The sequence below is a fragment of the Salvia hispanica genome, chromosome 3 (assembly GCF_029641045.1).
Source record: "Salvia hispanica isolate PSC_SH4W2 chromosome 3, Shi_PSC_v1, whole genome shotgun sequence".
NCBI lineage: Eukaryota > Viridiplantae > Streptophyta > Magnoliopsida > Lamiales > Lamiaceae > Salvia > Salvia hispanica.
This window is the reverse complement of record NC_142694.1, coordinates 5,679,463-5,694,797: the sequence shown is the minus strand read 5'-3', so window position 1 is coordinate 5,694,797 and position 15,335 is coordinate 5,679,463. Positions and strand designations below refer to the sequence as shown.

At 32.8% G+C, this 15,335-nt stretch overlaps 2 protein-coding genes across 2 annotated transcripts; both read right to left on the bottom strand.

The window, feature by feature from the left end:
• Nucleotides 1-3,417: 3,417 nt before the first annotated feature.
• Nucleotides 3,418-4,135, bottom strand: LOC125215762 (transcription factor IBH1-like). The gene has a single exon (XM_048117298.2). It carries the CDS (start codon nt 3,973-3,975, stop codon nt 3,559-3,561), a length of 417 nt encoding a protein of 138 aa, XP_047973255.2. The 5' UTR covers nt 3,976-4,135; the 3' UTR covers nt 3,418-3,558.
• Nucleotides 4,136-7,798: 3,663 nt separating this feature from the next.
• On the bottom strand, nt 7,799-14,064 carry LOC125210840 (fimbrin-2). Its single transcript, XM_048110443.2, has 14 exons — nt 13,825-14,064; nt 13,576-13,749; nt 12,531-12,772; nt 12,271-12,442; nt 11,799-11,837; nt 11,563-11,631; nt 11,369-11,485; nt 10,689-10,900; nt 10,035-10,190; nt 9,642-9,841; nt 9,337-9,494; nt 8,725-8,821; nt 8,312-8,403; nt 7,799-8,225 (listed from the first exon to the last, which is right to left on the bottom strand). Exons 1-14 carry the CDS (start codon nt 13,909-13,911, stop codon nt 8,040-8,042), a joined length of 2,001 nt encoding a protein of 666 aa, XP_047966400.1. The 5' UTR covers nt 13,912-14,064; the 3' UTR covers nt 7,799-8,039.
• Nucleotides 14,065-15,335: the final 1,271 nt, after the last annotated feature.

Below are 15,335 nucleotides of genomic sequence, written 5' to 3'. Positions count from 1 at the left end.
TAACATATTTTGCTAAAAATAAGTTGACTAAGAGTGTCCATAATAACGTGGACAAGGCGGTGGCTCAGTCACAAAAAGTTGTCCACAGCCATTTGTTCAGCCTAAAGTGGACTTGTCTATAGCCACAAATCACATTATTTTATTAATTGTTAGTATATTTTTATTCAATTCGAATAAATATGGAGTATTTATAAATAAAAAATAAAAAAAAAAATTTAAAGAAAAAGGAATCCGGTGCCGCCGCGGCTTGCCGGGCCGTGAAATAGGCACAGCGGGCAGCGTCGCGGCCCCTGTCCCATCGCCCCATCCTCGCCGCCTACTCGGCGCGTCCCCGTTTATAGGGCGCCGCTGTGGCCCTACAGTGGACACTTTGAAGTGTGATGGAATATTGATTGATCTCAAATTATACGAAATTGGGAATATATCTTGAACTAGGTTAATCCATAGTATACTCCTACAGTGGACACTTTTAATAATGTGCACGTCAATAAAATTCACTTTAATAAATACTCCTTCTTCCTACTTTAGGAGTCTCGATTTACTATTTTTAGTTGTCCCACTTTTACGAATTCCGGTTGGAATATTTCCACTAACATTTTTCACTCACATTTTATTATAAAACTAAAAGTATATAAAAGTAGAACTCACATTCCACTATCGTTTTTAATCAACTTTTCTTTACATTTCTTTAAATCCAGACTCCTAAAATGGGACAAATGGAGTATAAAACATATACTTTATCTTTATTGTAGTTGAATCATACTCCATCTGTCCCTAAAACATAGACAACATTTGAAACGTCACAAGTTTTAATACACAATTGCTAAAGTAAGAGAGAGTCAGAAAGAAGAAGTGATTAAAGGATTTTTAGTGGAGAATAAGACTCAACTCATTAGAGATAAAATAATTTCCTTTAATAGAGTTGGTCTATTATTAAGGAACACTCCAAAAATGACAAATATAGTCTATTTTTATGGACAGATGAAGTATTTTTCTTATTATGGCCAAATCTATATTTTGGTAAATACTTAATCATTTTTAGTATTATTTTTACTTTTCAATCATCTACTCCCTCCATTCCACTTAAAATATCCATTTTTCTTTTTTTTTTTGTCTCATTCAAGATATCCAGTTTCTGTATTTGAAAATAAATATATTCTTTCCTCTCCTTAATAAAATATTCAACTGCATTTTTTCTCTCTATATATTCATTTAACAACTCGTACTAAAATCATGTGTCATTCATGAATTGCAAGTCTTGAGTGAGATGGGAGAGTATAAATTTATCTCATTTTCTTAGTAATTTCTTCTTAACGACTTATTGACTAGAATATGTTCACTCAGATCTGCCAAACGCAATCATTTATCACAGGAAAAGCTGACTAGGCACAGCAAGAAGTGACGTGGCATTGCAGTAAAGAGTTGGAAATGCGTCTAATCCACATTAATCTTATCTAAATCAACAAATGATGGAGGAAAAGTGGCAATAATCATAATTAATCTAATTGAAAAACTGGGATGAATCTCAGTGTTGTTGCAACAAATGCATTCATTACTTTAATATTTTCTCCATTGAGCATTGAGTGTTTCAATTAATCAAACAAATGTTCAACATTAAATGTGTTGTCCTATTTGCATCAAACTATATAACACTCACCTAATAAAAAATTAAAAATCAACTAAGAAAGAGATAATCATATATTTCACCAACAGTTTCCATTCATAATATACTTTAAAAAATTTCTTAAAATCTGTGTTGAAACAAAATGATATTTACATATTTATTGATGGATTTATGAAGTGTAAAAGAAAAATTATACTCCTACTCCACTATAAGTAGTCGAATAAAAAATTCATTTAAGTAGACCATATATATTGGTTTGGTCTAAGCCCACACTATTAACGGCCCATTATAATATTGACTGGCAGAAACAGACCCATCGATCCAGGATTCTTGCTTGCGTAGAGAGATACAGTATATTATAATTAACAGGCCCATTGCATCTTGGGTCCTATTTTTGTGATTTATGTACATATTCCATTTAATATTTTTAATATATATTTTTATATCAGAAGGATGTTTTTAATCGACTTATCAAAGATGTTAGTGATGATAAAATGATTCCTTAAATTAAAACTAAAATTACAGAGAATCAATTAGAATAGATATCAATATGTAACTATTTTTAATTAGCATTAAAGCATTAAACATACAAACTTGATTAAATACCAATATAATTACAAGCATGCTATTAACTGGATATGCATTTGAATTCGAATTTAATCACTCTTAAGAACTTTGACATGCAAAATCGGCTCACGCAATATTCTATGAAAAAAAATATTCTCTGTCGTGGGTCTAATTAAACCAATTTTATATATAGATCATAAAACCAATTAAATCAAAATTCATTCCTCGGTCCTTTTTTTATTTGAATTAATATTTGTGCCAAAAAAAACATTGACCAAGTCCAGTGCAACTTAAAGATAATGAATACTAGTAGTCTTGTGCGAAACCTTTTGTTAGTAAAAGATTCTTGACATTAAAACTCAAACACTATGCAACAAAATTATAAATATACATATTCATCCACATGCATACACCATGAAAAAAATGTGTAGTGAGACTATCTGCTAAGTCAAATCTACTAGTCAAGATATATCCAAATTTAAGCTCATATATAGTGGCATACTTACTAGTAATATTTTCGGTGGCTATCATGTGCGCATATCTTAATCTTACGAATCTTTACTCATAACATGATTTTAAACAATATAAAATAAAACATTAATTACATGAACAAAATCTTTATCAATTACTAGTTTTGTTCAATTAAAGTGTGAGAAGGGACCCTTTTATATATATTTGTAACAAAAGCAAATGAAATAATTAATACTAGTATTACTATTTTAGTAATCAAAATACTTTATTTAGAAAAAAATGGACATTTGAAGAATTACTCCTCATGCTTTCTTTCCCTAATTTAAAAACAAAAAACGAATAAGCACCTACCTCTATTAATATATTACCTATAAAATATATATACCAATCTATAATTAAGTTATAATGACGCTGAAATCATACATAATAATATTCCAATGAAAAAATCTCAAGAATATTTCGCATCAATATTTTAATTGGGGATTCAATAATTTATCATTATAAAAGGCTTAAGCATTACACATAAATCTTAGAAAAGCTTAGTTTCTCTTTGTTTTTTTTAAAAACAAATCCCGGTAAACCGTTTAAAATAAAAAGTGATCTTAATATTCTCTTGCAATTACAACACCAGTCCAAAAAAATTGGGAAAAATAAAAAAAGAGGTCATATTAATTTAGTTGAGGTAAACCCATTGAATATAAGCAAGGAATATATTGTAGACTTGTAGTAATTCCCAATTATTTCACATGCACAGATAGAAGAAATAATACTATATATATGCCAAAGTATGAATTATAGAAATTAAAACTATAGTATAATAAACTATCCCAATATATTTGTATAATTTCTCCAACATCAGAGAAACCTCAATTTCTTGATTTGCAAAGTAGTGATAATTAGTTGAGAGAGGATGAGTGATGATTGAGTATATCTGACATAACCTGTATCTGTGCTTGTAGGCATTTTATGTAATGAGCAGTTTCACTCAACAAACTGCAATACTCCATTCCTTTCCCTCCCGGCACGAGCCCTCGCAGATCTTCTTCCTGTAGCTTTTCTCTCCTAGGGTTAATCAGTCTGCGTTTTCTGCCGATCGCTTGAAAACGGCGCCTCTTTGTCTTCCTAAGCACGGCCCGGCTCCACGCCCTCTGCGGCCCGACTGCAGACGCCATGGAAGCGCAGGCCGCTGCTCTCGTGGCCCGGTATCTCATAGACACGGACATAGTCATGCCTCTTCTCTTGTTCAGCCTCTTCATCGCTTGCACAAACATTACCGCAAACCTAGTCTTGATGGCGCTCTGCTGAATATTCATGCTGGTCGAAGAAGAAAATATTAGGGTTTTTGGAATTGGAGAGGTGAAGATTTGGTTCTGACAAAATAGGGCTTCTGACACAAGATCTCTATTGGGAGAGAGAGAGAGAGAGTAAAGGGAATGAGGAAAAGGAGAATATTAGAAAAGAAAGGATTGAAAATGGGAGGTGAGAAGGAGACGTGAGAATCAATTTTCACTATTATTTTAGGTTTTAGGACATACATATATTTCATTTTATCTAATTTCTAATTAGGGTTTTATTTTAAACAAAAAGGAGAGTGATTATAAAAAAAGTTTCAATTTTCGCTTAAAATGTAAGGTCACAAAATATCCTAAGAAATTTTCAAATTTTGCGTGAGGATTCAAGAAGACATTTCATAGCTTACTCATTATATTTTTTAAATTTAAATAATTAATGATATTACATATTTTTATATAGATTATTAAAATATGCTAAGAAAATTTCAAATTGTGTGAGGTTCATGGACCCCAACTCCACATATAGCTATGCATGTAAATATGTAATCCTAAAATGAAGACAATCGTATAAAACATTAACTTAAATAAAATGGAATAATAATAATTTATTTATATTCATATATAAAATGATGTTTATATATAGGGGTGTTGGAGGTGAAAAGAGGGTAACTAGTGTGGGCCATGAAAAGGGCCAACTACCATATGGTTGCACATGGCGCCATTAACCCCGTTTCAATGGTGGGCCATTTCCTTTCTTCTTTTGCTCTATTATTTGCTTTATATATTTCTATATAGTATATTAATATTCGTCGAGGGGACCAAATAAAAATCGATTTTAATTCTGTTAATTCTATATATTTTTGTTAATAGATCATCGATATTGATTTTCAAACCAAATAATAGTAGTATTTCAGCGGAGTACTTTTTATGCATATAATAATATTTTCAATGGTAATGCCTTTTTATGTACTTATAAATTACTCCATATATTTAGTAAGTATATTGGAATATTTTTTGTTGACAATTAACATACTCGTTATCTATGACACCTTAATTGGTCCGAATTTACAACCCAGTTATAAATCAAAAAGCCCGCACCGTATTAAGTATATTTAATTTTGATAAATCATGTCAAACAATTGTGACATATTCTGAATATTTTAATACATTCAATCAAATATTGATATGTTACACAATAAAAATATCTCAATTAAAATCTATCACACATTTATCAGTCACTTTTAAGTTTTACCATAACCTGTAACCCTCCTTTCTGTGCATACATATATTAATTAATTAATTATATTCTCCATGTTGTGTGTTGCGTTATACATATAGATCCATTTTCTACTTCATCCTTTTTGGGCGTAAAGCAATATAATTCGGTTGCGTAGATCAATAGTGGTGGCGGCCGCTGCCGTAATGGTTTGGACCAACCTTAATTTCATTTTAATTAATTGCAATTAAACTCTAACATTAATAATCAGTATTTGTGGCTGCTATTACGGTTACCTAATTTTTAGATATTTGGAAATTTTTGTTTTAACTACTAAAGTAAAACTGATGTGCAAGTTTTTTTTTGTGGCAAGTGATGTTGATGAGGGTTGTTTTCTTTTACGGCACTTTAACAAACTCGATTAATTAGGGGCTTTGTTGAAACTCTCATGATTAATCTTGACTTTAATAGGTAATTGTTTGAAGTTATCATAGGTTTTTACAAAGTAAACAAATCTTTAACAAGCCGGCACTGTCATTGCGTCGACAAGAATATTTAGTTTGCATCATAATCTCAATTAGACTTGTAGTAGTTGTAAATTCCGCAACTAAAAAACATGTTTTATAGTTGTGATAATTAAGTAGTACACTAACACTTTGGGCCCACAGATAGACTTATAATAAAGTTTGACTTCGACTCTAATTAATAAATGAGCTTAACATTATTCACATACGAATTTTGCTGTTGAAATATCAAAATCAGTGGACAGATACTCTATGGCTTATCGCAATTGTGGATTGCTAATTCATAGTTATTTATATGTAATCTTTTTATCCTTAATCTTGATCATCCTTTTTGGAATCTGATACCCAAATACGATCGGTCAAATCTTATATTGTTTCTCAATATTATTGATTAAATTAAAGGCATTTCATTCGTTAGGCATACTAATAAATTATAGTACTATATGAAGATATATTTGAGCCTAAAGAATAAAATGCTTTTTTATGACCTAGTTGCCAATCTGTGTCATCAAATGCCTAGTGGTATGAATGGTCGTCAGATATTCGATGCTTCAAGTTCAAATTTCATTGGAGTGATTAATGTACTTAAATTATTGTTAAATTTACAAGAAATGAAAAAAACATATACATAGTCAAGTTGTTAAAATCGTGACTAAACAATTACAGTATAAATTTGTTTGACACTGTCACATGAACGAGATTCCAGGAGACCAGAAGATATAATAAGCAAGCAATATTCATATTTAATAGTACTAGTAGAAAATTCAATATATATATACACTGCTCCCTCCATCCCATCATAATATATGGAGTACAAATTATTTCACTTTTTTCATACAAATACAATTTAAAGATGTGTTCTTTGTAATATATATAATCCTCTCCCAATATGGTTTCACATGGAGTATTATTTATGAAATACAGATTATTGCTTTGATTTTCAATACAATTTCAGTATTATAATTTTACGATTAATATGACAAATGTGCTTCACGCAAAAGAACAACCCCTTTTGAGATGGAAAGCCATCGCATGCTTAATCATTAATTGTCTATGTTCAAAAGTTGTTTGAAGTAATCATCTTGGCTTAACCCTCACTCGAAATCATTAATTGTAAACTAAATTGTATTAGTAATTAAAATGAAATTCTAATTTGTATTTCTACCCCATTTTGTTTGAACTAGTCTCTCCTAGTTTTTTATGTACTCCCTCCGTCCGCCATTAGGAGTCTTATTTTTTTGGCGGCACGAGTTTTAAGAAATGTTAAGAAAAATAGATGGAAAAAAGTTAGTGGAATAAAGGTCCTACTTGTATATATTAGTTTTAAATAAAATGTGAGTGAAATGACTTAGTTGAAGGTGGAACCCTATTACTACCTCCGTCCCCCAAATTTTGACACAGTTTACTATATCTGTCCGTCCCTGAAAATTTGACACACTTCACTTTTTACCATTTTGAATAGTGGACCCCATATTCCACTATTCACATTTTATTATAAAACTAATACTTTAAAAGTAAGACCCACATTCCACCAACTTTTTCAATTCACTTCCATTACATTTCTTAAAACCCGTGCCGGGTCAAAGTGTGTCAAAATTTAGGGGACGGAGGTAATACTATTTATGGTAAAAGTGAACCGGGACTCCTATTCACGGACGGACTAAAATGGAAAAAACGAGACTCATATTCACGGATGGAGGGAGTATATGATATATCTATATGCAGTTGTCATAATTAGTGCACTTTTAGTACCTCAGTGTCTGATATATTGATGCGATTCAAGAGTTGAGAAAGTGAAAACAAAATCAACAATTAAAAGACGATGATAACTGTATTACATTACTCAGTGAAGGGGAAAATGGAGTTTAAAAGGCGATAACAGGAGAATCATCTTACGAACTAAGTTATATTCATAAAATATGTCGAGATAGATGATTAAAACAGTTGCCGATAATAAGATACGACAGTGTTTACGATATTCCAATAAACACATTTACAAAGAACAAAAATATATAATCTTATAGTAGTAGTATGATTTAAGGATGCAATATTATTAATCTTCATATCTACTTGGTAACTTGGGTGAATAATGCCAACAAGGAAATACCACACAAAATATGTCATTACAAGGAGCACTCTAGTATACTGTATACCAATTCAAATACACATTTATGACTATACATTTGAGCTGTTTTCTGCTTCAGTAAAAAACTGCATTCAAATCGCTCAATACTCTCTACACAGGCTTCAAATTCACTAACATCTCCAAAATTTGCAATCAAGAATCAATATATATAATATATTTGCTTGGTTTCTAAGGTTTGTTACCCGGTGTAGAGACCACATCAGTTACTGCTGCTGTCATCTGTTGATGACTCAGAAGCTGTGTCGTCGAGTGTCGAGTTTGAGCTAGAGTCGACAAGGCTTCCGGTTTCAGTGTCTGAAGCTCCACAAGCTCGGTCTTCAACAGGTTGTTTCAAGGTCCAGTACATTATACTTGCTGTCAATGTCAGCATCATCTTTTGATTCACCTAATTTATGCACACAACAATGATATGTATGAATAAGAAAATTGAGAAAGTGTGGATTGAGCTCGTGTAGGAGAAACGAGGATTACCTCGATTATATCTTCAGGGAGCAAAAATATGGAACATCCAAGTTTCCTTGCAATGCTAATGATATAGGTTGCATTCATTTTCTTCTCCTCCTCTACAAAATTCATAGTTTATGAGCTTACATAAGATTCATTTTTTTTCATTACATAAGATTCAGTTGTATGCAAGAGAAATGAAGACTTAAGCACAAAAAAATATGGCTGCATGACATTCTCTTAAAACAGGAGAGTCAAAATGATCATAATGCACGCGCTTTGTTAAAACCTATATCATTTGCCACACTCCTTGTCTTGTTTGGTATAGATAAATTGTCAAGAATTCGTGCTTTGACAAAATGCTTTGCTTGATGCTTGCTATAAGCATGAAAGACGAGATGGAAAGAAGTTATCACAAGTTCAGGTAGAAGTAGACTTACCATTCGATCCTTTTGTGACAAGGCTCCAATTGACAGATCTCGGTCGCACAGCACTAAGAAGCTCGAGGAAGAAAATTCCATCAGACAATTTCTTATCCTGCAGTTTGATATTGCAGATACTTTCAGGAATCACAACAAAGATACTAGGTGCTAAAATTGACCAGCGTATACTAGCTAAGGTAAAGCTGCTACGAAAATACTGCTGTTATACTTTGTTACCTCAGCCACATCAAATAAATAGCTTGTACTTGAACTAGTTATACTCATTGTGATCAATCTCGTTATTACCAAATGAACAATAGAATGTTCAATATAAATATTGCCATTATCAAGATTCCAACAGCCCTATATTATGTAAAGTTTTGAATGTTACAGTGACTTCAGGATTCAGCAAAGCTTAAGAATTGCAAGTTCTAATGCAGGTATCCAATTATTTCAATACATGAAAAGAAAGATACTTGTACAAAATCTAGCAATAAAATTTGAGCATCACCTAAAGAAACATGAGCAATTGACTATGTTTGTTCAGTTTTCCAGTAATATTAGCGTGAAAGTGAGAATTAGCTAAAGATAATGGAATTGTAAATTTAATGGATGCTAGCTGATTAATACCTTGAAACTGTCCATGCGGCTTTGGCTCCCTGAGTTTCTGACCTTGCTGTTAGCCCACTCCAAAATGTCGGCATCAGTAATTTCTTTCCCATGAGAATGGGATCTTAGATGTTTCAATAGTTGAAGCATGTTAAATCGCATCAGCTGCCATAGATATGCTGAAAGTAAAGTTAAAACACAGTAGTCAACATGTGTAGAATCAATATCTTGTTTCCTTGAACTCATTAGCTGCGGTCCATAGTGATTTACCTTAGCAATGACTAATGAGCAATAACCTATAGAAGGGGGAATCATTAAGAACATACCTAGTATCAATTTCTTATTTCCTTGAACAATATCGTTTCCAGCAACATTAACAAGGGAAAACTTCAACTGCTTCCCAATTTTGACAACTTGGTTGCAATTTTCTACTTTCCTGAATGGCATTTTTATTGGTGGCTTAGAAGCAATTTTCCAATTAACAATCCCTGGAGACACCTTGTCAAGTGTCTCTAAGAGTAACCATCTGCACACAATAAAATTATAGCATAGTTATTCTTTAATGTATTTGTACTTCAAAATGTTCTAGTTAGAGGAACAAATTGCAGATTTAACCAGACTTATGAATCTTGTAAAAAGAAAGGTAAAATTTAACTAATTACAGTCTTTACTTCACATTTATAAACCATGAGGCAGAAATGCCAAGTAGCTTTACTTACCCATTTCTGAGATCTTCAAAGACATTATCAATGTATGAAGAATTTCCCAGACTATTAAGCCAAAAACGAAATACTCTCTCTTCTCTGGAGGTTTGTGCATCATCAGGTAGAGTTTCAAGAAAAGATATCTGTTTTGTTTGGGTTGAGAGTCCATTCCTTCATATGAAATTAACAATAACTGTAAGCAAAAGGGGAAATGAGGAAAATAAAAAATACTCTATATATATCAGAAAAGCTGACAAAAGTTGATTTTAATTGGAGCTTATTTGAGTACACACAGAAAGTTGACGCTGGAAGCTGATACTAAAGCATATTTCTGAAGTTACAGGTTTCAAGGTCAAGGGACACGCAGTAAAAAGAGAAGGAATAAGTTATTTAAAAGATGTATACAAGTTATAGGTGTGTCAGATTTGCAATTAGCCATAACTCAACTGATTTTAGACCTCATGCAAACTTTATATGTTTATCTATATAGAGAACAGAGCCTAACTTGGTGTTAGTAGAAACAGAAGAAGGGATTATCTAATTCTTGGCTGCAAACTGTTTTTCCATCGAACATACTTTGTTGCATACATATTCAAAAGAAAATTTACTCATTAACGGCTAGGGGAAAAACATGTATAGGTCAAAGTTAAATTTGCCTGTGTCTCTCACCTATGCTGGAAGATGTGTGCCACAAATGCAAGATTGAGATTTGGAGAACCTTCCACAATATCTTTAGCTGTTAAGTATCTTTTGCAACCCATCTTATCAGCATGCTCAAGAACCAACTTCGCTCTTTCCAGAGGATCTTTAACTTTCAGTGTTGAAGGATTACTGTGTTCTGGAGCCAGAACGTTCAACAGATGAGCGTAAGCCTCTGCATCCTACATGAATCATGACAGAATTCACGCCTTAAATATACCATACTTGAGATAGATCAGGAAAAAACCACAGATGTACATATACTGAACTTTATTTCAGCTTCTTTCAGGATCAAGAAGTATTTAAACAAGTAAGATAATTCTAAGCAGTCATGGCACCTCAATATTAACAATATACTTCTTATTTCTTAACATGTTTCTTCTCAAGCTTCAATTAAAAGAAAATGCATTTGAGTTCTGGCGGTGCTTGAAAACACCGTGGATGTGCTCCAAATTAGGATAAAAAGATAAATAAGAAAACAAATAAATGTGCATTGTTATTAGAAGTAAAAGAACTATATGAACTAAAACAGGTTGAGCAGCTATTGGAGGGTTGATGAGATTCATGAGAAGGAACATATGTGCAATACGAAAGAACAATAAATGCTGGAAATTCAAGTGTGTTTACTTTTTTAACACATCTCCATTTACCTTCACATCAGATGAAAAATTTGTAACAGTTTTTGTGTATCCACCCTTTTTTAACTGAAAATTCATCCACCTGAGCAGGATCTTCTCTGGTGGTAAGTTCATCAGCTCCTCCACATCCTATGTTATCAATAAATATCATAAAAGTTCACATATGTGAAAAGCCATATTGTTTAGTTGAAAGCGCAAGTGAGTACCGTGCTGTCACCAACAAGCTCCACTAATTGTGGTGTCTTTTTTAAGTTGAGGTCAGCCAACAGTTGTATCTAGATCAACACATGAACTTGGATGTCAAGTTCCAGCATATGAAATATTGTGGAGGGATTATAAAAACCTTTCTTTAGGTCTAACATTTGAAAGATCTAATGCCAACCACTTCAAATTCTAGCATATGAATGATAAATATTGTTGTTAAGCATGCCAGTATCCTCACCTTGATAATCTGAGATATAACCCCAAGAACAAGGTGCCTCTGCAATTTAGACACGAGGCAAGGGTAAATATATAAGCCTGTGATTCTAGACATAGAGAAATTCATTATTAAAAACCACAACTGTAATCTTTGAATGAAAGCGCAGTTATCTACTGCAGAACTTAAGAACTGAACAGCTGCATGGATGTCTTAAACTTGCCTATCTGACGGAGAGAAAGATTTTAGTATAACAAAAAACAACTTTAACTATCTACTAACCTTGAGATATATAACAATCTATACAAAAATAAATAAGCAAAGCATACACATCTTTAATCTCAAGTTCTGCAAATTGGTACAGAGCAGCATATGCATAAAGAGCAACAGAACTATCCATATGCTGAACAATCTTATTACCAAAAGAGATACAACGAAAGAGAAATGAATCGGGAAACTGTCAGAATGGTATTATTGTCCTACAAAGTGAACATACCCTTCCTTCAATAAAGTCTTGAGTCCCTATATTGACAACAGTACATCCAATTGCCTTGGCAGAGTTAAGGCATAGGGTATGATTCTCATTCCTCTCCCATGGGTTGAGCACCCTCTTTGTATTAATAGCCCGCTCATCAATTGTTCCAGGTACAGCAACATTTATAAGCTTGCTGCATCCAAGAGACACTTCTCTGTTATTAAGTATTCAGAGAAACACTCAGCATACAAGAGTAGATGAAGACAAAATATAATCATCACCAGATAAGAACTCCATCCTTGGCAATCTCAAAGAGATCATTAGTTGCAGCATCTAAAGGAAGGTACTTTTTCAAGAATTCATCTTCTCCTAGATAGTTATTGATGTGAGCAACATATGATGCCTTCTCAGGCTCGCTTATGGTATGAAGCAATGTTGAGGTAGGAGACTTCAAAAAAGCAGATGCATTTTTTGCACCAATTCCCCTCTTTTCAGTTGCAAGAGTTTGAAGTTTAAGATAAACCTGTAGCAGGATAAACCAAATGTCACTCAGTGAATAGAAAAGTGCTGTAGAAGATATAAACAAATCAACAAACATGAAGCAAATTTCATCAGCTAAAAAGGGCAATAACAACAAAACAGAGCTGGGAACAACTGGTTGAGCAAAAAGAGAGAGAAAATTTTCATGTAAATCCTCATTGCAGGAAAGACTTTTCACTGAAGATGAGAACCATCCTTGTTAGCACTTAGATGCAAACTTTGTTGAATTTGAAAATCTAAAAGTCCCCAGGAAAATGGATTCATCTGATAAAGTGACAATGCATACTGCAAAAACATGATCATGATTCATGATCACAGTTACAAACTCAGGCAAAAAGAGTAATTTGGCCGGCCCATTGATGGAGATTAAATCTTAAGAAAAATCCGACCTCAACGTAGATGCCACTTATGTTGCTGAGGGGAAAACGAACACAGCAGAACAAGAAAAAAAAAACGTGATAATGCATACTGATCAAATATTTCAGCACATCAACCTATGGGAAACAAGTATAGTCTGTTCAAATGCAAAATCGCCAGTGATTGATAGAGTCGGCAATTCAAGCAACACTTCTTAGAGAAGAAACCATTGTCAATATCTCGGCATTGAGGACAAACATTTCCTTGAAGCTCCATAAGCTCACAAGAACACGGAATCACTGCTTTCGATATCTATGTTTTATAAAAAACTCAAAAACAGAAAAGAGGAAGGGTACGATTCTTATAATCTGTTCACAAACACTGTTCGATCAAAATCCAGAAAAAAAACGCAAATCCAAACATTTTTACCCTCAAAAAGAGCTCAAAATCGACATCAACGTCCAGATTCTGATACGACTCCTGAAGAAACGCAGCTCTCTCATGCTCCGTCAGTGTCTCTCCGACGTGCTTCAGCCTGGACATCTTCTCCGGCAGCTCCGCCAGCTTCAAGCCTCCGTCGCTCTCCCTCCTCATCGCCATGAACTGCAGGAAACCGCACTCGTCACAGCCGGAAACGGAAAATCAAAAGCATCCGACAACAATCAAATCAACACTCACCGATGATTTCAAGCTGCGGAGCTCCACCTGAGTGAACTGGTTCTGGAGCCATGGATCCGAAACCAGCACTCCTACATAACCAGCCATGAATCGCCGACGATCTCTGCAGCTGAATGTGATGATAGATTTGAGGGGGAATTTGAAAAACAATCGGAGAAATTTAAGAGGAAAAGAATATTTTGAGTGAGAAGGGACGGGAGAGAAACTGTCTGTTAGCTGAGTTTTTTTTCGAATTTTTCGAGATTTCAAATTTTGACGGAATTACCCCTCAGCTTTATTGGATTGTACGTTCTGCGCTGATAAATTAATATTAATAAATATGAGAAATGCAATTGTTTATTTCTGGAAAGGGATGTTTGACTGTTTGTAATTAACGGTCACTGATTTAGTTATGGGTTGATTATGATATTTTTAATGTATTACTTACTCCTACTATTTTCATTCACGGATTAATAAGCTAATTTTAGGTACGAGTTTAAGTATCTGTTTAAATGGAATGAGTGAAATGAAAATCCCACGGTTATTATAATTTAAAATTTTTAATTAATTAATTTAACAGTACAGGGACAAATCCCATAATAAATTGACTAATAATATGTATCACGTGGATGTGGGTGAATTTATGGGTGAATGATAATTATTTGTGTGTGGGTCTTTACTTTGTATTGCAATTTATGTTAGAAAAGATACAATTCTATGAAAATGTTACTACTCATCATTCCTTTAAAAGTAAGTTTAATGAGATGCTATAGCAGTTTTAAACAAAAAATATTTGATGTATTGAGAGTGAAAAAATGGTCTTACCTTAAAAGTAATATTAGTAATGATTAAAAATATATTGAGAGTTAAGAAAATTGTGAAGTACTACTATGTAATGCTACCGCGAGAAAATTGTGAAGTATAAAAGGTAAATTGGTTGATATATTGAGAAAAATATATTAGTACTATTTTTTTGTGGTATAAAAAGGTAAATTAGTTCATTTGTCGATGACAGACTATAAATTTGATTTTGTTGGATTAATCGACTTTATTCATATACAGGTAAATTGATATGATTAAAGAAAAAATTTGAGTAATACAGTATTAGGAAATAAAGTGAGAATATAACATTAATCAATTTCTTTATATGATTGCTTGCTGATTACTTAACTGCCTTGGTCTGTTATACATAAACAAGTCGTAAAATATATTAATGGTAACTTATTTATGATTACTAAACATTTGTACACGAGGAATAAAAATACAATTAAAACTAGTATGCAATTGATTAGTTCCAATCAGTAAAGAATTTTACTCACTGATTGATGGTCTTAACGAAAGCAAGCTGTTTTCTGAAAAAAAGGAGGAATAATTATTTGTTGGACTTTTAAATGATTATATCTGTATTAAAATAATTTTATATGTTATTAAGGGACCATAAATTCCATATTTTAATGCCTAAATGATGTTTAAAGCATGTACTTAATCTTTTGTTTACTGCTGTAAATAATTAGGGTTGATTCACAGCCAAC

Coding starts and splice junctions, on each gene's coding strand:
- LOC125215762 (XM_048117298.2), bottom strand. CDS start 3,975: ATGAATATTCAGCAGAGCGCCATCAAGACTAGGTTTGCGGTAATGTTT.
- LOC125210840 (XM_048110443.2), bottom strand. CDS start 13,911: ATGGCTGGTTATGTAGGAGTGCTGGTTTCGGATCCATGGCTCCAGAAC. Junction 13,750..13,824: donor TCCGCAGCTTGAAATCATCG/GTGAGTGTTGAT, acceptor GGTTTCCTGCAG/TTCATGGCGATGAGGAGGGA. Junction 11,486..11,562: donor AGCTTGTTGGTGACAGCACG/GTACTCACTTGC, acceptor TTGATAACATAG/GATGTGGAGGAGCTGATGAA.